Raw genomic sequence first — 25182 nt, 5'->3', positions numbered from 1 at the left:
ATCCCAGATAAAAAAGAATTCTGAAGTTGTGAATTCTTCCTAGCTACTTTTATGTTAAGCATGCTTCCATTCTTTAGGCTACCTCCTTAAAACCCAATCATCTAACAGATGAGATATATTAGAAAGCACTCATTAACAAAATGCTTTAAGGATAATGAAACTTCAATTAATGGAACCAGAACCCTCAAGTAAAGGGAATTTGTTTTTTAAAAATCAAAGAACTGAGTGATGAGTTAGTGTCATTTTAAAAATGAATCCTCAGGAATATTCTATAATCAGTACAGATTCATTCTAATCCTAATTTTCCATACCGCCTATATCTACAATACTATAAAATGATAATTCACAGAAGTGATGACCTTGAGGTATGATAAAACCCTGAATGTTTAGAGCCTTTCAGACACTGTGTTAGACCAACTTTCTCAGCTTACAGATGAAAAACTAGGATCTAGAACAAAACTGACTTATCCAAGGTAATTTATAACATTATTTCAGCTACAGCATGGTACATAATGACCATATTATGGATCTTTACAATGAATTTAGTACTTAACAAATAATGTTCCTCCTTCTAGAATCTACATATAACCATCACCACTTTCAAAGATTTCAAATTTCATTAGGTGTAAGGCAATGTTCATAATAAGAATTTGCTAATAACTTTCTCTGAAAAAATAACTAAGAATATTTTTAATAAAGAAAAACACATAAAACTTACATCTGGGAGGGGAAGAGAACTGAATTCATCATCAGTTTGAAGCAAACTCGCCTCTATTTTTCCAGTGACACTTATTTCCTTGGGTGCCTTTTCCCCTGTGCTAATTTCGCCTCTTCCACTTGCTCTTCTATGTTAGGTCTTGGCTTCTGAAATCGTGTTCTCATTACTGGTCCTTGTTTGAGTGTATCTGATTTATTGTCATCTTGCAGACTGTAAAAAACAATGCAAATCACAAGCAGGTTCTTCAATCTTTCAGTGAAAGCTATAGCAGTTGGACACTTGTGCTAGAATACTCAGAAACCTCAGAAAAGTAAGGAAAAGAAATACTTCATCTTACAAGAAAACAGTAAATAGCAAAAATTCTAGTTCCTGTCTTTAAAATGCTTATGGGAAAGGCTAAAGTAGAATTTTCACCACTGTTCTACATCTTATACTCTACAAGGTATAAGAAAGAAATCTTATAGAAACAATAATTTTAGCAAAACCAGTTATACAAATGGTAAGAAACTAAGAAATGTTTTTTTTAAATGCAATGCTTTCAAATGTCCAAAAATTTAAAATAGCAGGTTTCCAAGTTTTCTCATGAGTGAGTATAAAGAATTTCCTATGTCTTCCCTATAAGTAACCATAGATGTTCTAAGAAATGGATTGGCCACTCAGTCTTTCCAGCTAAGCTTTGGAAAAATTATCATGTGCAAACATAAAATTTTCAATTACAAACCAATCAATTTACCTACAATCATTTATTAAGCACATACTGTGTGTTAGGACCTGGGAGTACAAAGACAAAAAAAAAACTCAACCAGTTCCTTTGATGCACTTACCTCTGATTTTCCTTAACAGTCTCAAGCTCATCTGCTTTTGACTTCTGAAAAATTACATCTTCTTTTTCACTCTTTGAACTACTGTCCCCAACATCTAACTTGTTAAATGACTTATCTTCTGTTTGTACTTGGGCCTTAAGAACAAAGAATGGCAAACATCTTACATATTTCACAATGATGCTAAGAAATGTACTTGTTATTTCAATAATTCAAAAGTTGTTATTGGTGTAGGTAATTCCTCTATTAATGATGCCTATACCCAATAGTAAGCTTCATGAGTTTCTGTGACCAAAAAACTCAACTGCCTGAAGATGAACCTTCTGATGACTGAAGCTTTCTGAATTTAGCTATGCTGATGTCCATATGCCCAGCAAAACATGTTACTAGGCTTGTAATAGAAGCCTTTCGATTTTAGAAGAATGTGCTAGTACTTGTAAATCTACTGGGATAGCCTTTGAGAATAGATCAACTCTATATCACCAAAAGGCATCAAGAGTAGGTCTTCAGTGGAGGAAAAAATATATCCAATGGAGAAAGGAACTTCATTTGAAAATCCAGGCGATTGTACTTCTAGAGGAAAAAAAGACAAGGTATCCTATTTACAAATAAAATTCCAACATAATTCTTCAAATTTTGTCCTTTCAGGGGCAGCTAGGTGGAGCAATGGATAGAGCTCCAGCCTTGGAGTCAGGAGGAACTGAGTTCAAATCTGGCCTCAGACACTTGACACTTACTAGCTGTGTGACCCTGGGCAAGTCACTTAACCCCAATTGCCTAAGCAAAAACAAACAAACAAATTTTATCCTTTCAATACTCCTCTTAAATAGCTAATAACATTTCATATGCCTCCATTTACTTTTTCTTCTTATTTTCATATCACTAAGGACCCATTCTTTCTCCCTTCTTATTGACACACAAGAAGTTGCCAGAATGTTATCCCTCCAAATCATGACCCTCAAAATTATCTTTCCAAATACTTCTTCATTCAGTATCCTTCCTTCAATATATTAGTCAAATGGGGATCAAATGTGATAATGTATATATATGGTCAGTTATTGCTATTATATCACTAAGAATCACAAGCCATAAGGAATTATTACAATAGTTCAAATGGTAGCCTGAAAACCAAAGATATATAAATTTATTACAAGGCAGTTATATTGATCCCTTTCATTTATTACTTTAAATATACTGACATGACTGGTTTTAATAAAAAGGTATTCCTTAAAACATGATTACAAAGTATATTAAGCACAATTATGTTTTACTTGTTAACAAATAGAAGGATGTGACCCTTAACTTTGATAGTATGGTACTAACAATGACTGTATTTAACCAGAATTTTGTTGACTGACCACTATAATGAAATCAACAAAATGCAGGCATGACATTTGTATACAGGTCCCACAGTTATCATTTCAAAGTTTGATGTCAGACTGTTGGTGTCAGTCAATGGCACTTATTGAATGCCCACTGTATATTAAAGAGAATAATAGATGCTATGAGTAAGACAAAAAGACTAAATAATATCAAAAGTAAAGAATCTATCATGGACCATCAGACAAAAATTAATTTGATTACACATAAAGAAAATATAATTCAATTTTTAAAAACCTGAATTCTACCAGCTCTTAAAAATAACATCAGAGAATATAAAATTTTAGACAACAAATATTATTCACAGAACATTTTCAGTCTTTCCTACTGACCAACTTAGGAATGACCTAACTTGTTTTGTCCCCTACTTTTTTTTTTCAAAACTGTCAGTGCTCCAGCTGTCATGGAAGACACCTATACTGACAGCTGAACAAAATCTACACAATCAGTACACAGGGTGACCCAAAAGTCCTAGCACAGTTTAATAATTTAATAACTCTCCCTGCTTGGCTGCCACAGTTACCTGATCTATTAGATCTATTAGACTTTTTGTTGTGTGGTCACATCAAAACTGTCGTGTATGTATCAAAACCTTATTTTTGCATGATGTTAATTAAGGCTAGGGTTACAAATGCAATGCTTTCAGTCACTGAGAAGCAGCTGACGAAAGTTTTTATGAAATCTGAAGTGACTACAGCACAAAACTTGTTATTTTGAATTTTAACCAGAAAAAAAATATTTTAAAACCTTAAATTATTTACCTTTTAAATGTCATTTTTTGTAAGTCTGCAGTACTAACTGAAGTTATTACAGCTTAAAACTGCACTAAGACTTTTGTACACTATATATAAAATACCTAGTTCCAACTTTATTGAAAGATTTTATTATTCAATATAAATCTAAAATTAGATCCTAAAGTCTTCATAATAAACTTCACAGACATAATAGACTGATATGGATTATTTTATATTTGCTATTTAGTAAAGAAAAATGTTAGTTATGCCAAAAAAAAAATTCATAATGTATTCCAAAAGGGAAAAGTATTTACCTTTTTAAATAATATATTATTTAGGTAAATGTTAAAAATTACTTTTCATTTCCTAAGCAAACAACTACTGCTAAGGCAGGGGTAGAAAGGAAGGATCAACTGGAAAGCAAGGGTTATTTAAGTGAGAGGTTATAGGAGAGGTCATGGGAGATCTTTCTGGAATTAAAGATTGGCTACACACTTATGCATAAAGTAGGCCTCTTCAAAATTCAGGTAAATTAGGGTTCATGCTTTTTTTAATTTTAACACTTAGGAAATCTGTTCTGCTAAGCAGAGAATTTTGGCTTGTATCATAAGATTTGATCTTGGATCCAAGGTTTTGTTTTGTTTTAATTAAAAAAAAACAATACTTACACCTTTGGCGACGCTGGACTCACTTTCCTCCTCTTCCTTAGTTCCGGTTTTGTCTTCTGCTGCTAATACTTCTTTCTGGCCAGCTGTTCTCCTGATATGTGGCTTTGGTCTCTGCATTCGACCCCTCATTAACCTCGGTGGTCTGAAAGTACTTGCCTTATCAGTTTCTTGTAAACCATGGTTTTCACTGAAAAAAAAAAGGTGGGGGTAAAATAAGGGATGTCTTCTTCCTAACACATGAGCTGTTATTTAGTGTATTTTACAATATGTGAATAACTAAGATGATTTGGAATATATAATTCATTTTGTGAAACATTTTCTTTAAAATTCTTTGTAAAATTTATTAAATTTTTCATTACTATTAATTGTGAAGTTAGAAATGTATACACAAATTGATAATTCCCATCTTTTAGGCACTTCATTAAACTTCTATAAAACAAAAATAGAGGGAAACAGGAGAAGGTGAAAGGAGTAGGAGGACTGAGGAAAAAGAATTACATTGCCAGGGGCAGCTAGGTGGCACAGTAGATAGAGCACCAGCTCCAGAGTCAGGAGGACCTGAGTTCAAAATCTGCTTCAGGCACATAGCACTCACTAGCTGTGTGACTCTGGGCAACTCACTTAACCCCAACTGCCTCACAAAAAAAAAATTTATATTGCCTAAAATATATTAAGAATTAACTAAATAGTCACCAAAAACAAAAGCAGCTGAAAGTTTCTCTGATAAAAGCCTCATTTCTCAACTACATAGAAAACTAAGTAAAATTTATAAGAACACAAGTCATTCTCCAACTGATAAATGATCAAAGTATATGAACAGGCAGTTTTCAGATGAAGAAATTGTAGCTGTCTACAGGCATATAAAATTGCTCTAAATCACTACTGATTAGAGAAATGCAAATTAAAGCAACCCTGCGGTATCACCTCACATCTATCAGATAGGCTAATATGACAAAAAAGGAAAACGTTGGATGTTTGGAGGGGATGTGAGAAAACCGGGACACTAATGCACTGTTGGTGGAGTTGTGAACTAAGCCAACCAATCAGAACTTTGCCCAGAGGGCTATAAAACTGCATACCCTTTGACCCAGCAGCATCCCCAAAGGTTAAAAAAAAAAAAAGGAAAATGATCTACATGTACAAAAATATTTATAGCATCTTTTTGTCATGGCAAAGAACTGGAAACTAAGGGGATGCCCATCAACTGGCGAAATGGCTGAACAAGTTGTGATACGTATTATGATGGCATACTATTGTGCTATAAGAAAAACCTGGAAAGACTGACATGAACTGATGCAAAGTAAAGTGATTAGAATCAGGAGAACAGTGACAGCAATAATGATTCTATGATCAACTGTGAACGGCTTAACTATTCTCAGCAATACAATGAGCCAAGACAATTCCAAAGGACTCATGATGAAAAATGCTATTCACCTCCAGAGAGAGAACTGATAAAGCCTGAATGCAGAACAAAGCACACTTTTTTCTTTATTTTTCTTGGGGGTTTTTTCTGGTCTATTTTCTTTCACAATGTGACCAACATGGAAATATGTTTTGCATGACTGCATATTCATAACCAAAACAAGTTGCTTGCCTTCTCAATGAGGTGGGAGCGGAAGGAATGAGGGAGAGAATTTGGAACTCAAAAAGTTTTAAAAAAGAATGTTGGGGAAGCTAGGTGGCACAGTGGATAGAGCACCGGTCCTGGAGTCAGGAGGACCTGAGTTCAAATCTAGCCTCAGACACATGACACTCACTAGCTGTGTGACTCTGGGCAACTCACTTAATCCCACTGCCTAGCCCTCCCCCCCAAAAAAAAGATGAAAAAGAATGTTAAGAATTGTTTTTACACATGATTAGAAATAATAAAAGTTTTTTTTAAAGCAGATGATAGTTTGTTTACAAAGTGAATTTTTATACATCTTATTGGATCTAATACATATACATAAGTGTGATAGCATTGCTTCCTGATTCCTGATTATCTGATACTCATACTGCAGTGGCATAGTGAGAGGCACCTGGCGGCACAGTGGAGAAAGTGCTCAGTCTGGAGTCAGAAAGACGTGAGTTCCAAAAATGGCCTCAGACACTCGCTAGTTGTGTGACCCTGGGCAAGTCATTTAACCTCTGTTTGTCTCAGTTTTCTCAACTGTAAAATGCGGATAATAATAGCTTCTATGTCACAAGATCACTGTGAGGATCAAATAAGAATTTATAAAGCACTTAGCACAATGTCTGGCACATAGCAGGCACTACATAAATGCTTATTCCCCACTCAACTACACATCTACTATTTGGTTCCCTTTGATTGATGTGGCACCATTTTTTCTCATGATAGGGAACACAGATTTAGAGCTGGAAGGGCCCTGAAAGTCATCCAGTCCAATGCTTCATTTTACAGATGAGGGAGCCCAGAAAGGTGGAGTGAATTGCTAGGTCACATGGGTGATAAATAACAAATCCAATGCTGGGAAACAACAAATTCTACTGGCGATCACTGGAAAGAATGATACTAGAGATACCTTTTTGTCTCTCTTTTTTTCCTAAGTAAATGTTCCTTTCTAAAATTTCCACGCAGCTGTTATTGTAGAGCTCTGAAATGGTCCATCCATTCTAGAGAACAATTTGGAACTATACCCAATGAGCTATAAAACCATGACCCTTTGACCTAGCAATACTACTATTAGGTCTATACCCTAAAGAGATCAAAGAGATCAAAGAAGAGAAAAGGACCTCTATGTACAAAAATATTTATAGCAGCTCTTTTAGTGGCAGCAAAGAACTGGATATTGAGGGGATGCCCATCAATTGAGGAATGGCTGAACAAATTATGATATATGACTGTGATGGAATACTATTGTTCTATAAGAAATAATGAGCAGGATGGTTTCAGAAAAACCTGGGAAGTCAGGACAACATTGTACACAGTAACAGCAATATTGTAATGATGAAACTGTGAAAGACCTACCTACTCTGAGCTACAGTGATCCAAAACAATTCCAAGAGACTCAAGATGAAAAATGATATCTCCCTCCAGAGACATCTGATGAACCTTTTTTCCTCTTTATTTTTCTTTTCTTTTCTTTTTTTTTTTTTTTTAGCAACATGGCTAATGCTGAAATAATGCGTGCATGACTTCCTATATATACTGAGTATTGTATTTCTTGCCTTCTCAATGAGTGGAGGAAGGTGTAGAAGGGGGAAGAGAACTTAAAACTGAAAATTAAAAATAAAAATAAAAATTTTTTAAATTAAAAATTAATAAATCAATAAAATTCCCATGCTGTTACTCTCTTCATTTATTAAACATGGATTTGTTTAGTATCTTTTGACAATGGTAGTAAGAAAGGAGCTTCATAACCTATAGGAATAACTACCATAAACCACCATTTCTGCACATGTCAAATTTCAATTGAGTTGGGTATAGCTACACTTTAAATGGACCTTAAATACAACCAGTGGAAACAAAAAAAATCAGAAATTGGAAAGAGATAGGCATTTTCAGATGAGGATACCATGGTGATTTGTTTTGCCTGACTATGCATATTTGCTACAAGGGTTTTGTTTTTTTTTTTACTTCTAAATTAATCAGAGGAAAGAAAAGAAATACATGTTGAAAAATAAAATAAAATGAAAAAATCTGAAGTCATAATCACCTTCCATGCATATTGCCACCATTCCTAAATGCTATTTTAAAAATTATTTTTCCTGATACTTACTGAGATTCAGCTTCAGGTCCTTGACTCTCTGTTTCTGCGACTTCCTTTCCAGGAATATCAGGAGGGCCACATTCATCTTTTTCCATGTGACTCTGGAAAATTGTAAAACATTAACCTATTTATACATAACAGTCACAGCAAAATAAGTTTTTGATATTTAATTTAATGGCTGAATTTAAGGAATGGAAGAAAAATCCCATAAATCCAAATAGAATGTATAAAAAAAGCTATCATATAATGTAGGATGATAACAACTATTTTAAACAAATACACCAGAACTCAGACATCCAAATGGAACTGTCCTTCTAAGGCATCACAAAAGGACTGCTCAATAAACATTTACTAACCACTTAGCATGTTTCTAGGCACTGTGCTGGATGCTAAGGATACAAATTCAAAGAATGGAACAATCCCTACTCTCAAAAAATACACTCTAAGAAGCAAAACATAAGTAGATCTATTAGTATATGTCAAATAAATATAAACAGAATACAAGATAACTACATACAAAATAGTCACAGAGGTAGGGCACTGATAGTTGGAGGAATCATAAGAGGTTACATGTAGAAGATAATGTTTGAGATGAAAATTGAAATGAGGGCGCTCTATGAAGTCAAAGTGAGAAGGAATTGCATTCCAGGCAGAGGGGAGGACCAGCACAAAGGTCCTAAGACAAAGATGTTACACCCTGAGTGAGGAACAGAGAGGACCTTTGGCTAGACTGCAGGATGTAAGAAAGAGGAATAATTTAGAATGAGGCTAGAAAGACAGTTTTGGGGAAGATTTTAAAGGACTTTAAAAGCCAAACAGAAGCAACAGGGAACCCTGAAGTTAAACGAGAAGGGGAGTGACACACGGCCAGATCTGCACCTCAGAAAATCATTTTGGCAGCTATGTGGAGGATAAACTGAGGTAGAGGTGAATTTTGAGGGGACCAATTACTTGTGTGAGAAGAGAGAATGGACTGGGTACACAAGATTTAGTGGAGGGAGAAGTAGCAAAATTTAGCAAATGATTTTGGGTGAAGGAAAGCAAGAAGATGAAAATAAGCCCAAAATTGTAAAGCTAGGAGACTGGAAGAACAGTGGTGCCTTTGACAGAAACAAAGAAATCTGGAAGAGGGGTGAAGTAAGGGAGGAAATCATGAACTTTGCTTTGGACACACTGAGTTTGAGTAGCCTCTAGGATATCCAGTTTAAAATGTCAAATAGGTAAAAGACTGAAGTTCAGGGGAGAAACTAAAACTGGATATATAAATTTAGGAGTCAAATTCATGGATATGATCATTAAATCCATGGGAGCACCCTAAAAGGGGGTAAAAGGAAAAGTAGGTACAGAACAGGGTTTTGGGGGAACACACACAGTTTTAGCAAGTGTGACAAAGAATGATGAATCCGAAGAGAGAAGAGAGATGCTTCACAAAAATCAAGAGAGGGAAAAAATATACAGGAGGAGAGAGTAGTCAACAGCGTCAAATATATTAGAGAGGTCAACAAGGACAAAGACTGTGAAAAGTCAGTCAGAACAGGCAACAAAGAGTAGAGAAAGGTGGAAGAATGTCCTCATGGCCAATACAGAATAGCCACCGTGATCATACAAGGCAAAATAATTATTCAGTCATCTCCATTTCAAAGAACAGGCTGCTGAGTGATGGTGATAAAGGTAAAGTCTGAAAGTTTCAATGGGGAAGCAAGGATTGTTTAGACTCCTACATGCATACCGACATACACACTGATTATGTTGGAGGGTGCTAAGTGTGAAGGAAAATCTAGCCAGTGCTAGAGACAAAGGCCAGGGATCTAGAGACATCTTGGAGAAGACAGATTTTGCTAAGAACCAAACAATAGAAGTATAAGAGAAAGAAGTCCAAAACAAAAGGAAGCTTGATCATTATGGAGGAGAAAATCCAGAGGACATGGGTGGGGGAGAGTTGAAGAGGATGAGAATGAGAGAGGATAAGGTGGACATTGGTAGCAAAGTTTGCTCCTAGGCAGCATTTAAGTAACAAAGGGACAGGGAAGTTGGATAGCTTAATGAAAAGCAGCAGGTGGAAGATGATTTTAATACTTATAGTCTCAAAGAGGGTAGTATTTTCTGGAAATAACCAGGGATACTGGGCCTTAAGTTCTCTGTGTGATCCTCCAAGCTGGGTGGTAATGATAATGCCATTTCTCAAAAACATTCTTGGAAGTGCATTTTCAAAACTGCTTTTAGGAAAAGTTCACAAGATATATAACAAATACCACATTTCCTTTAAGAGTGGTACACCTCCACTTGAGAGGTCTAACCCCATCACAATTCATTTTTACACAAAAACAGTATTATATTCAAGTTTATCAGACTTCAGGCAAATTTATTTTGAGATATTTGCAAAAATCAAATTTATCCTCACAAGACAAACATTTGTTGACACAGATAATTGGGAAAGAGTCTTCAGTAAAGGCAGTCACATTGGAATAAGTATAGTGATTCATTTGGAAAATTTTATCATTTGGATTTATAAATTCTAGCATAGTGGTTTAAAAATACATAATATTACTTCATAGTCATATCTCATGCATTTTAATCTACCATTTGGGAAAAAATTTATAATTTATTTTCAACTTAGTCTCTCCCTATTCCATACCTTTTCAACATTTCCTGGAAGTTCTGGAAATGAATTTTTAGTCTCCATTTCAATTTTATTTTCAGTAGATTCTACTTTCTTTCCAAATGGTCTTAACAAGTTGGGTTTAGGCCTGAGGGGACGTCCTCTCACTTTGGGTTTGCTAGTATCAGCTTTTTCAGCTTCCCTAAAAAACCAAAAATAGCATAATATTTAAACTATGTTTAAACTAGAGAGTCTGTGTATGGTCAAAGACATGTAATTACAGAAAACAATGCTAAAAACAAAGTTATTATAAAAGAGACAGCCTACTGAAATATGATCTTTTTTTAAAGAGGCACAAGATTACAGAATGAGTCCCTGACCTGACCTTTACTAGCTGTGTGACTCAGGTCAGATCACTTAATATCCTTGAATCTCCATTCTATTAATTGGTACAAAATGGATGATGATACTTACACTATCTCAGTCTCAGTGTTGTTGTGAGAAAAGCATTTGGTAGCTAGTGACAGTAAAAAAAAAATTTTTTTTAAATGAAAGAGGAGATTGAAACACCTTAAAAAATACAAGGAAGGGAATAAAAGGTCAGAGAGAAACCAATGAGCAGGACAGTCATGACAGTAGCATACTGAATTCATGACTTTTTTTAAAAAAGCATATGCATTTGCTGTTTCACATATAATCCCTTTTTCTGTTCTATTTTTTTATATGGGAAAGGTTTCTTTTTAGTGTTCATTAAATTTAGAATGAAAAAATATAGCTCTAAAGACTTTTAGATGATTAAACTCATTGAGAGTTTATAAAAGATATTCTACAAGGGCTACTTTAGTCAATGATTCATAGCTTCTACTTTTTAATCAGATGAATGGATAATGACGTAACTATAAGTCCCCATTGATATCAGGTTATGCTTATCTCCTATTAGTAGATGTCTAAATGACATCAAGTCCCAAATCCTCTTTGGTTAAATACACACAGTACAAGAGAAGTCTAACCAACTATGCGCAAAAAAAAAAAATTCAAATGCATCAAAAGTGGACAAGAAGTACATCAAATTAATACAAATACACAGAACAACAACATAGGTACTGGTTGACCCAAGAGTAGCGTGCAGAAGAGAATGAACCACATTCAGGAAACTGCAAAGGGTTTTCAAGGATCTCAAATTGTGGGCTCCCACAAAGAACCTACGCCTTCTCTCCATCATTTCCCCAGTGACGTTATATGGCTACAAAAATGGAACACAGTAAATCCCTAAATTGGCAAATGGAAAGGTGCATTATAGACATAACTAAGTTGTGCCATGTATATAACCAACAACAACTTGAAAGCAAGAAATGGCATAAAAATATAGTCTCACGTGAGTGGAAAAGGGTATAGGCTGCTCATCTAGTTAGAAAGAAAACTGACTGACCAAATAGTACAATAGCATAACTGGGATATTAAAGAAGAGGAAGGTCCCTAAAATGTTGGCTAGAGAAACAATGTAGCACCAATGAAAAAACAGAAAAAGATGAAAAGATCCCAAAGGATCATGGTATGCACTGATGGAAAAAATGACCACAAGAATGATATTCTCGGTACTACAAACCCCATGAAAAAGTAAAAATGAAAACTGTGAAACTTAAGACTTAATTTCTTATAGAGGCATTATTATAATCAGTAACTTACTAGGAATCATACATCTATTCTATAGTATCTAAAGATAAAAAGTTAATGGCAGAATGCCACATGTCATTAACATATACACTTAATGGCACAAGAAAAGTGCATTGAATCTAACCCTTGGAAATGTCATGCACATTCAACATACCACTTCTTCCTACAATTTCATTTATAAAAGATACTTACAGGAGTTTAATAGTAGTATCACCAATTTTTCCTCCTACGCTGCTGTCAACTTGAACAATCTGAGTCAATTCTTTACTTCTGGCTTTTGAGGGAGACAAATCTAAAGCCTCTGGTTCAGAAGATTCAACTGCTGCTACTGATGCGGCATTAACATCTTGATTACTGAAGAAGAAAAGCATGGTCAAAGAGATGTGATAGTATTATACTTTAGCATGCATAGACATTCAGAAGTCTTTAAAGCATGGAAATTCTAAGAAGTATGTAGTATACACTTAAGAAATTCAATTTGATACTGTATTGCTCCTATAGCTTCTTTGTATGGCATTTTCCATGAATAATATTCAAAATTGTTTCTAATTAATTCAATTTGTTATAGTGTTCCTAACAGTATTTTCTAACTAACGTTCTTTCAAAAAAACAGGATGTCTATCACCATCAAAAATTTACATAGGTTTTGCAAACAATCTGAAAGGAAGAAAATCAAATTAGCTATTAAGATTACACAAACTGAGGTTATTAAAGGCAACCTGCATTATGTGCTTAAATGGAAAGTGCACCTGAAACTCATTTGCAAGGAAAAACCTGCTTTATCCAAGTATATTCTGAAAAAAAAAATCCTTCTTCAGAGTAAGAAGCTACTACAAGTCAACACAAGCAAGCTCTGCTCAAGAGAGAAGCTCTTCCTCAAGACAGGAAATAGCAAAATGTAAAATCATTACCTATATGAGGCTGATGGTACAAATTTACATACACAAAGTATTTGAAGCTATCCTTTCAAGGTTGAGTTGTCGGTATTATGTGTAGTGGGTGACCATAAAGCAATGCGGTTGTTCCCACAAGCCAAACAAACAAAAATCAGTGTTTATCTAATTTCCAATTTAAGAGACCCAAACCAAAAGGCTAAGAAATAGGAATTTACTGAATTGGCCGTGGGTGGGCATTAGTTGTAACACATATAAAAGAGTAGTAAGTGATAGGAAATTTCAGGTGGTAGGTGTCGTCCCCTTCTAGGAGACATTTTGGAGGAGTAGAGCTAACAATCGCAGTTCTAAACTTGAATTCCAAGTTCTAACTCCACTCGTTGAAAACAAAATGCAAGCAAATACTCCTGCTTTTCCAATCAGGTGGCTGTGCACTGAGATAAATCAGATTTTACTTTACTATACACTTATTTTAAATGACTTAAATAACAAACTACATTTACAGGTCTGACAATCCAAGAGAACTAGGAAGACAGTGAACTTGTTGAAAAGCATTAAAATTACCTTGCTGAAGAGATGTGTTCAGTTTCATTCTCAACATTTTTACTTGGTGGTATGCAAGCAATCTCATCTAGGTTTTCTAAATTGGAAACTTCCAAGCCTTTGTTACATTCATCCCCATTTATTACAGTTACCAAAAGCTGACATTTCTCTATTAACAAACAAATGAATGTTATTTTCAAAATGAAGAGAAAAATTTTTCCAATCTTTTTAACAGAGAAGCATCTTCTGATGGTATCATCAAGAGTATAAAAAATCTTTCTAAGCCTATAATTTGGAAAATGCTGAATATTCAATGATTTATTCAAAAAATAATTTTTTATTATCACTGACTACATGTTAACCACCATACCAAGATTCCCTTAAAATCTGAAAGCAGATATTACAGTGTAGTGGAAAGAGCATCAGCTGTCCTATCATAAAACCCAACTTTGAGTCACAGCTCTTCTATTTATTAAGTGCATGACCATCAGTAAATCACTTAACATCTCTACATTACAGTTTCTTTATCTGTAAAATAAGAATGATATGTGGCTACCTACCTCAAAGGACTGTTAGGAGTCCTATATAAATAGGTAGTGTATATCAACCATTTTGCAAACCAAAAAGAACATATAATGTAAGCTATTAGTGTTATTTTACCTGGAAGTACCCATTTACTCCGCGTGTGTCTTGATGGACCAACTATAGTTAAATCAGTAACCAAATTACTTGGGGTTCTTCTAATCTGTTACTACTTTTTCTCTTACTTTTAACTCATCTGTCATCTTAAGCAATACAAATTTTTAACTCATGAGGGCAGAAACAATGTCTGCTCTATATCTAGTACGTTCACCTTCCCACCTCAACCTAACAACCACCAATGGTCGAAAACACGTAAATTCTAATAAGTGTCATTATGCTTCCAATAAAAACATCTCCCAATGCCAATCCATCTCTGTCAAAACAATAAGTAACTTGGACACAGTGCCATGAATATAAATAAATCAACAGTTAATAGGTATTATTTGACAGTGATTATTCAAAAGCAAAATATAAGCAAAAAGTTCAGTTGTACAATAAGTATTGCATAATTTTTAATTTTACTATAGATTTCTGCTAAAAAAACATCACTTACTCTTACTTGGCTTTTCTCCTTTAGAACTGTCTGAGGGGTCAGTGGCCTCTTTTGAAACATTTTCTGCTTCTTGCTCATCAATGTCATCCTTTTTCTTCCTTTTCCGTTTCTTTCTGTTTACAACAGACTCTAATATAGTCTGTCCTGCTATATTCAAAGATTGGTCATTCTCTTTCTCGACAATCTCAGCACCCATTTCGGTTCCTTTCATGTCTGAAAGTCTAGCATTCAGAGACTCATCTGGATCATCATCTACTTCACCACTGGCAACTCTATTTACTAAAAACAGAAGTATCCATAAATTTTCTATTTTCACCTTTAAACGGTAATACTTCTTCCAGACAGGCTAATAGGCAACTTGAAGACATAAGGGCAAAATGAAGAAATGAATATAAATAAAAATGAAGAATATAAAAAGTACAGAAAGAGGAAAGAGGACAAATGGAGAATTAAATCAGATCTCCTCTACGTCACAACAATGAACACCGTTTCAACATTCTGGAAACTTGCTCCTGTCCTTAGAAGTAGTCTGGATATTTATAAAACAAGTTGCAGTGAACTAAGATTTCTTCCAGATATAGATCTATGATCCTAGGAACTGAGAAAGCTCTAAAAGCAACTTAGTAAACCAGAATTAATAGAATTATTTTAGAATTTAATAATGCAGAATTGATATTACTTCTTTCCCATCCGGCATACGTGGCAAATGAAAAATGGCTAAGAATTATATACTGTGAATGAAGTATGATGTTCTCAATACTATTTCCACAAAGATAGAGACAACAAAGTGGAAGAAGCACCTGAGAAAACTTTGGATCTCACCCTAACTCCATCACTGACTAGCTGGTTTGACCTTGGTGAAGTCACCTGAGTTCATCAGCCTCAAATTCCTCAGGTGTAAAATGGTTAAATAACGTCTAGCTCTAAGATCCCCTAATTTAGCAGCATATGCTATGTAAGGAGGATTTAAAGGATGCAGTTAAGAAAATATATATATTTATGCTTATAAACCAAGAAGTTTATGTAGAAGTAATTTTCCAACAGAAACTAAAATTGCCTTTCAGATGCCAGTAGTACTCAAATGCATTAATGTCATAAAACAGATCTCCCAAAATAAAGAAAATTAGATTTCTGCTAAAAAAAAATATAAAGAGTCAAATACAAAATAATTAAAGATTGCTTTTACACTGGAAATCAGTACTGAAGTATTATGATATGGTGTTAACAAAAAGGCCTACATAGATAGCATAGATATACTACCCATCATACTCAATGTTTTTCAGAATGCAACTATATATATATATACACACACACACACAATATACATATATATTATATATATGTATATATGTAACATTGATACAGTATTCCAAAAACTATTTAGGAAGCAGCTCCTATACAGACTACTAGTCATAAATAACGATGAAGCTGAAGAAAAATCAATCACCCTTTCATTGAATGCTCTGATCCTGATGTTTCCAACCTACAGAACCACCTATAAAACCTCAAGAATTATTATGAATAAAAACACAACCAAATCAATATCATTTCATACTCTCATTTATAATAAATACCATTTTGCTTTTTTCGAGGTCTAGAAGACTTCTTCTCTTTTGTGTTTTGATTTTTAACAGTTTTCTGTTTTCTTTTCTCCTCTTCTGCAAGGACCTTCTCAAGCAAACGAGCAAAGAAATCGAAATCAAAGGGGCGTTTCTCTTCTGTCCAAAATAAAATGTAAAAAACAATGTTTCTGGTCATGATTTCCAAAATATCCTAGAAGTTAGGATAAATACATTATCTAATGACCTGAGGGCATGCCAAAAAACCCTACCCAGCTCTACTCCTGTCCTCTTGCTACTATCACCCTCTGATATAATATACAGGAAATACAACCTGATGAGACAAAAATCAGCTAGTTGGCAGAGTGGTTAGAGTGCTAGAAGTTACGAAGACCTGAGTTCAAATTCAGCTTCAGATACTATGTGACCCTGAGCAAGTCACTTAAGCTGTTTGCCTCAATTTCCTCATCTGTAAAATGCTAATAACAACAGACCCTACGTCCCAATGTTGTTGTGAAGATCAAATGAGATACTATTTGTAAAGCACAGTGCCTAGCACAAAGTATATATATGTTACTTATTAGTGTTTATTACTACTACTAGTAAAATTACTACCAGTAGTAGTAACAGTAGTAGTAGCTGTAGTGGTAGTGGTAGTGGTGGTGGCAGTAGTAGTAGTAGTAGTAGTAGTAGTAGTAGTAGTAGTAGTAGTAGTAGTAGTAGTATCATATCTCTTTCAGCAGCACTGGGAACAGTAGACAAATGAATGGAACAGCAAACCATCAAAGAACACATCTAAAGCAGTGGCATTAAAAGAATCATAGGTAGAATTCCAAGGATTTATAGGTAGACCTGGAAAGGACAACAAAATATCCTGATCCAAATTCTGTTTCAGTCTTGATGCTTTATACATTTAAATACTGTGGGTAGTCTGGTTAGAGGCTAGCCTTAGAAAAGTAAATTGGACATAAGAAAAAACTTGGTGCCTCAAGAAATCAACTACCACCCTACATCCTTATCAAGTCTTGAATACTGGACATCCTAGGTGAGTCTTAGGACTAAGCCTGTAATATCCCTAAAATCTATAATCTTATGAGTCTATTCCAAAAGTTCCTGACACACTCTGTTTCAAACTAGATTCAATCAGATGACCTGAATTTGAATTCCAACTTTGCTATTTACTATATCCTTATGTCAACTTCTCTGGGTTTCAGTTTCTTATCTGTAAAATAAGAAAACTGGACTAGATGCAACATAAATGTCACAGGAAAATGTGCAGGTTTACAAATGCTGATTTTCTATTATAGATTTGAATCTATAGAAAAAAATTAACTTAAAAATATATCTTATCAATGGCTTTTCTCTTCACATCACAGTCATTTCAACACTATCCCGTGACAGAAACCTCCTTTATGATAAAGAAAAATAATTGATAAGGAAACTTGGTCTGACAATACATACAGTATTCTGTCATATTTGTCTTCCACCTTTCTGACATAAGGGAAAAGATATATTTGTTATCTGTGTTATTGTTCACTGGTTGACTTCCTTTTACTGAAGTTTTCACTTACATTTTGTAATGACTGCTTCCTATCATTCTTTTGGTTCTCCTTATTTCATTTTGCATCAGTCCATATCAATCTTTCTATGCTCCTCTTAATTCTTCATACTTATGCATCATTTCCCACTGTACAAAATTCATATTTTTTTTCAACTGTGGCAAACTTCACAAAACCTCCGAGTTGGAACAGACCTGATATCATCCAGACCAATCTGGACAGAATTTCTCTCTATAAGATTCCTGACAGGGGAATCTAGCCACTGCCTGAAGATCTCCAGTAATAAGAAATTTACTACTTACTGAAATAGCCTATTATACTTTGGGGTATCTTTAATCCACAATGAGATATTTCTGAGCGCTGAGCCAAAATTTCGTCTCTCAAAAGCTTTCATTCATGGAGCAGCTAGGTGGCACAGTGGATAGAGCACTGGCCGTGGAGTCAGGAGGACCCAAGTTCAAATCCAGTCTCAGACCAGACATTTGACTTTTACTAGCTATGTGACCCTGGGCAAGTCACTTAACTCCAATTGCCTCACCAAAAAAAAAAACCAACACAACTTTCATTCATTTCTCATATCTGTGTTTTCCAAGACCAAGGCCAATCCCTACAAGACAACCTTTTTCAGTTGAATATAACTACAACGTTGTCTTTGCTGTCTGCTAGGCTTAACATCTCCAGTTCCTTCAACTGATATGACTTGGTCTCCAGCCCTTTTATCCTCCTAGTTATCCTCCCATAGACATGCTGACTTATAAATGTCCCACCACTAGAACAGGGCACTCAGAACTGAACATGATCTTCTACATATGCTTTGACTAAGATAGCCTAAGGTATTGTGTTCAGTTTTTTGGCTGCTCTGTTGTGTTACTGAACAAACTCAATTTGTAGTCCACTAAAATTCCAAATCACACAACTTGCTGCCTCCTTTCCAAAACCTGAATTATACAGCTAATTTTATACTCCAATAAGGATAGGGCTTTACATTTATCTCTATTAAATTTTAACTAATTAGAGTTGTTCCATCTGTCCTAAAGATCTTTTTGAGATCTGGGCTCCTTCATCCAACATACTTTCCCTTATCTAACTAATATGCTATTCTTTCAAGATTTGTGGGATCTCAAATTACATAAGCATAGATAGCACAGATGTTGTTAAAGTCAATGATAAAAATTTTGAGAACTGCCATCAAGGACTGATCCCTGGAGCACTCTGCTGAGGCTAACTTTACTCCTGACCTAAATCCATAAACACAATTCTCCAGATCTGGTCATTTAACATGTTCCATACCAAAGGCACTATCAATGAACCCCTATCTCTCTACCTTTTCCACAAAGACATCATGAAACATTATCAAATGCTGTCTAGATTCAGGTATACTATATTTATAGCATTTCCCTTCTCAACTAGTTTAGAAAATTAAAATGAGGACTGGCTGATCGGTTTTCCTTTTCAAAAGCTCACAAAGTATTCCTTTAATAAAGCAATTCTAAAATTTTTCAGGTATAGAAATAAAGCACACAGGTCTTTAGGGTGAAAAATCCACTTTCTGGTCTTCCTTGGGGAAACCAGAATATTTCATTTATTCATTTTTAATCCTGTAGTATTGCTATCATTTTTCAAAGTCCACTGTTACTAAGTCAACGACCATACTGACAGTAATTTCCTTAATGGTTTAGCAGACATGTTCCACAACTTGAAGCTAGTGGTCATGACAAGTGGTCTCTGGTCCTGCTGAACTGCTCCACAGCCCAAAGATTTTTAGCAACACTGCTTTCAAATGCGAATAACGTAGGGCTAGGTTAGGCCATGCTGTTTAGGTCTCCTCCTAGACAACATTCTAGAATAAATTTCCAAAGAACCTGGTTGGAGGGAGAAGGGAGGGAGAAGTATCCTATTCATCTATCTCAATGTACATTAATTTTTTTTAAAATTAAGCATAAATTCAAAACACCTTAAGATTTTTCTTTGCAAAACTTTTTTCTAATAGCATTAATCAGTATTTCTGATAATACAAAAGGCTTCTCAGGTCTCTCTGAGACCCCTAAGGTTGCCTCTGCTCTAAAAACTTGCCTTCATTCTACCTGTCTAGTTAATACCTCAAACCTTGTCCTTTTCTGGAAATTTCCATACTCTCTACTCGAAACACTGATGTCTCATGCTTGTACAATAAGGGTATTATGGGCCAAGCCCAGGCATTCCTTTGCCTGTTACATTAGAGATGGGAAACCAATCAAGTATGCCTGAGTGAAAAATCTGCTCCCTTCCTCTAATATATATGTTTGTTCCCTTATACAGCTGCCCTGATGTGGAGGACACAGGGCCATTAGAGACATCAACTAAGAAGAGTAATGGACAGCTAGTGAACCTGCGTGTTCCAAGTCCATGGACAAGCTTTCCAAAAGACCTGCCCACTTCCATCCCCTACCATGGCCTGAAAATCGTTGTGATCCGAGGTTCCAGATCTTCCTACTTGTATAGTTCCATTGCTGTACCTGTCCCAAGTGTCTCACATTAGGCTTTAAACTTCACTCTATAATAATGACCCACTGCTTTATGCATTACTGGTCTGACTTATAAGAATATACAGCAAAACTCTAAATTTAAATGAATTTGTATACCATTATTTTAATAATCATTTAATATTGATTTTATATATTCCTGATGAATACGATTTGCTTTGATATAAAGAACACTATAAAAACTTATAGGTTAGAGTAAAATTAAAAACTTTAAATATTTAACATCTTTGCAGTTTTCCTGTATGACACACTTTCAAAGAGAAAAAAAATTCTAGATAAACACTCAAATCAGATATGAACCTTAAATATCAAACAGCATGTAAGAGAAACAGTTAACATTCACATATACGAGAAAAAAACAAACCTGATATTAGGACCTGGTCATCTTAGTATCACCATTCATTCCTCAATCAAAGGGGGGATAACCTCCACTCCACTAACCTTTTTATGCCAATGATTAACACTTGTGTACTCAGATACTTATATGTATCAGGCAGTATAAAAGAGGGAAGAAATCAAATAGCCTTAGTATGCCTTACAATTAGTGTTGTGTTTACTGATCTCGACCTCTTAGACTCTGGATTCAGCCAACATATGGTACATGCCTACTCCACCATATATGTTCATAGACCTCCTTAGATCTGAATCACGTTTCCACAGAGTCGAGGTATTTGTCTACTCCAACCAGCCTTAATTTGAAGTGATTTCTTTTCTGTCTAGGCCTGGAACACATGCCAGATACTTTTTTGTTCACCATAAGTTTTGGGCTCAGATCCTCCTAGACAGCTATATTCCAATAGTGCCCACATCTCCCAAGCATGACAATATCAAAAAAGTCTACTCTAAAATAAAGTGAATAAAAATAAGGCTTATAAAAGGGCTCTCCGAATAACATGAATTTTTTTTTAGAAATCAGAATACTTACGAAATGCTTTGTCAATTCTCCACCCATTTGCTTTTTCCTCACGTTTAAATTTATTCTGTAAAAATAAAATAAAATAAAATTTCATCTGTAATTTTCCTTCACTAGAAGGAATGTTAAAATGATGGTGAGGAGGGGGTGTTTGGACTTGACGACCTTTAAGGTACCTTACAGTTCTAGATCTAGGAGACTAAGAGATATAAAATGCCAGGGAGGGTCAAGGAAAGAAAGATCCTATCTAAAGGAAAAGAGGAAGATCAAGGAGAAGGAAGCCTTATCAGAAAAGTAAGAATTAAGATAGGGTTTGAAAAATGTGCAAGATTGTGATGGGTTGAGATAGAGGGGAAAAGGGAAACACAAGCTCAAGGTAAAAACATGGACAGTGATGCAGAAGCAGGAAAATGCGGTGAATGTTTAAGGAATGACAAGTGGTTCAGTTTATCAGAAGCACTGAAGAGTAATTGGAAAAAATATATAAGAATATAGGTAGGGGCCAGAATGTAGAAGACTTTGAATATAAAAGCAGAGTTCATTTAAGAAAGGTGGTTTTTAGGGGCAGCTAGGTGGAGCAGTGAATAGAGTTCTGGCCTTGAAGTCAGGAGGACCTGAATTCAAATCCAGCCTCAGACACTTACTAACTGTGTGACCCTGGGCAAGTCACCCAATCGCCTCAGCAAAAAAATAAAAAATAAATAAAGGTGGGTTTTAGTGTGTGTAAGGAGGGCTTTGTTATTCCTTTTTAGATAATAGTTCCAGGATCTTAGATAATATTTCCCATGAATTATGGTTGAAAACAACCTCTACTACACAGTTGCAGTGAGATATAGGCATGACATAAGTGATATTTACTAGGCTTGAGCTGAATGTCGATATTGGTAAAGCTAACCTTGAACTTAACATTGGCAAAATGCCTTCTTTGTCCGTTGTCCTACAAAGCAAGAGGGCACTGGTCAGTAAGTGGGGAATAGGAATGCACACAGGGGATGTGCATTTGTGCTTGCCTTGATTGGCCCCCATCAAAGCTTAAGGAGAACCCATTTTGGGATTTGGGTAAAGAATAGAGGAATGCATGTATCTGCCTTGATCAGCCCTCATCAAGAGTTGGGGAGAACTCTGTGTTTGCTTCAACCAGTCCCCACTGAGGCTTAATAGATGAGGAGTTTTATTCCTATTCTCGCCCGCCCCTGAAAGAAGCGTGATTATGGAATGCTATAAGAGTTGGTGTTCCCATTATCAACAACCCATTTGAGAAGACTAGACTAAAGTAAGCTAATTTAACCTCTCTGAAGCTGTCTTCCTGTCTGATCAGATCAAAAGTGAACCTGTGCTAGAACACCTATTAGTGTTAGGGGCCTCTTGTAATCTCCTGCCCAACAAATGGTGTTACCTGTGTGTTTGTTTACCTGTGAAACAGTTCAGATTTTATTTGACAGGCAACAAACTAACACTTAAGATTTTCAATTAGAACACAGTATGAGCAAAGCTTTGCTTGAGAAAACCGAAAGATGAACCTAAAGAGTTGAGATCTTAAGGCAGCAATATCAATTAGGAAGTACTGGGGATCAGGTAAGTGGCACAGCAGATAGAGCACCGGCCCTGGAGTCAGGAGGACCTGAGTTAAAGTCTGGCCTCAGACTCTTACTAACTATGTGACCCTGAGTAAGTCACTTAACTCCAGCTGCTCCCCACCCCCCCCCCCAAAAGGAAGTATTGGCAATAGGTCAACAATAAAGGCCTGAACTAGGATGGTGACAACGGGAAGAGAAAGAAAGCAAAGGTTTAGAAAGTTATTATGGACACACAGTTAACAGGACTTGACAAGTGGCAAGATGAGAAGAAAATGAGAAAGAGTCAATGAAGAATACTAAGTAAGATAAATAGGAGAATAACTGTTAAAAAATAGGAAACTCAGAAATAGTTTAGTAAATAAATTAAAGAAGACCCACACAAAAATGCCTAGCTCGTACCATAGGAGGGCTTAGGATAGAATTCAATCTAATCAGTCCTTCCCAACAATTACTGTAAAAGCAGGTATATCACAAACAAGTGACAACCTTCAAAGACCCTTCCTTTTATACAGGTGAATTCAAACGTTGAACACAAAGAGGTAGAATCTTCAAAAAAATTACTATAACTATTATGTCAATGCCATCGTATGCTGGCTTTAGAGAAACAGTAGTGACAACAGATACAAGGGCACTAGCTCTCTACTCCAGAACTGGAAGTGATGCTATGATTGGCCTCAATGACTTAAGGTAATAGATAACAGTAAAGACAGCTGGAATGGGGACCAAGCCCCAGAATTTTGGTAGAAATGGTTTAAGTAGTCTCAATTATTCATCTACTGCAAAACATAAACATAAAATTCATGGTGAGAGACAGTGAGGAGTAATGAAAACTGAAGGGGACATGGAATGAGGAAACTTGGCTTTGAATACCACTTGTCACTTTCTCATATTGTTGCTATGGACAAGTCATTTAACCTCTCTGAGCTCAAATTGTCTTATATGTAAAAAAGTAGAAAGAGTAACTGTAATAGATAGCTCACAAGGCTGTTGTGACAATCAAACAAGACAAAATTAAAGTGCCATCTCAATGCCAGCTGTTATATTATTATGTGATAATGTTTTTTATATAGCTTTATGGTCAACTAAACCTGTTTATATAACACATATTTTAAAGGTTGAGAAACATACTTTTCATCTAACAAAGAGCAAATGTAAAAGAAAGTAATGAAATGAAACAACAACAACAAAAAACAAAAAACAAAGTTAATAGGAAGACATGCTAAGTACTTCCTCGCCCCTTTCCTGATTAACCCCCACAGCTTACACTTATTTTTACCTTAATTTCTATTCTTGCTCTGTGAGGAAAGAGTTGGCCAATCATGGAAAAGTCTGTTCCTACCATGCTGATGGCTAAAAAGAACATGTCTGTTTCTGTTAAAATAAAGTTTCAGAAAAATTTCAAATTAACTTCAATATCTGAAAGTAAAGAAGTTGTAGATAATAAATATGTACACAATATTAGTATATTTACATAAATTTAGATAATGTTTTGTTTAATGCTTTCTGCCTCGAGTCTGCAGTATCAGTGATCACCAAAGTAGCTGACACAAAATAAAAATCACATATAGGTATATATCATTTTAGAGAACATTCATAAAATCTGATTATATAGAAATGAAAAAGATTTCCAACATGTTACTACAGTGGAATTAGTTTAAATACAACTCAAAGATACTACGCACTCAAGAAACATAAAGAACTTAATATAAAGTCAATTACAAGATAATTTTTGCAGAAATAAAGAACTAAACAATTCCTTAGTTAAGCAAAGACAATATAATAAAAATTAAAGACAATAAAATCCAACAAGGACTTAGTAAATGCAAGGCACTGTGCTAGGTGTCAGGATATAAGGATTTAAAACAAAAAACAAAACAAAACAAAAAAACTGTTCCTGACCTACAGGAGGATTCTTGTAGGTCATGTTATATGACCTAAATCTTAAATAAAGCCAGGGATGCTAAAAGGTGAAGGTAGAAAGGAGAGCATTCCAGGCAGTAGATAAAGCCTGTGTAAAAGCACAAAGATAAGGGATGAAATGTCTTGGACAGGAAAAAAGAATTAAGACAAACTGGCAGAAATATACAGGACATGGTAGGGAGTAACGAGAAGTCAATCTTGAAACTCTGGCTAGTGTCAGACTATAAAGAATTTAAAATGACAAAATTTATCTTATC

At 35.2% G+C, this 25182-nt stretch overlaps 1 protein-coding gene across 1 annotated transcript in view; it reads right to left on the bottom strand.

Annotated features, from left to right (window-relative positions):
• The window catches only part of BDP1 (BDP1 general transcription factor IIIB subunit), an 87049-nt gene that overhangs the window by 35159 nt on the left and 26708 nt on the right, over positions 1-25182 (bottom strand). Inside the window, 12 exon segments of the mRNA XM_020998485.2 lie at positions 719-846; positions 849-928; positions 1543-1676; positions 4322-4508; positions 8041-8132; positions 10667-10832; positions 12497-12658; positions 13762-13909; positions 14876-15154; positions 16450-16593; positions 21441-21495; positions 24282-24376. Coding sequence (XP_020854144.2) covers positions 719-846; positions 849-928; positions 1543-1676; positions 4322-4508; positions 8041-8132; positions 10667-10832; positions 12497-12658; positions 13762-13909; positions 14876-15154; positions 16450-16593; positions 21441-21495; positions 24282-24376 — 1670 coding nt within the window.

Source organism: Phascolarctos cinereus, unplaced genomic scaffold (genome assembly GCF_003287225.1).
Source record: "Phascolarctos cinereus isolate Bilbo 61053 unplaced genomic scaffold, phaCin_HiC Scaffold_4;HRSCAF=312, whole genome shotgun sequence".
NCBI lineage: Eukaryota > Metazoa > Chordata > Mammalia > Diprotodontia > Phascolarctidae > Phascolarctos > Phascolarctos cinereus.
This window is presented reverse-complemented; position numbering and strand designations above follow the sequence as displayed.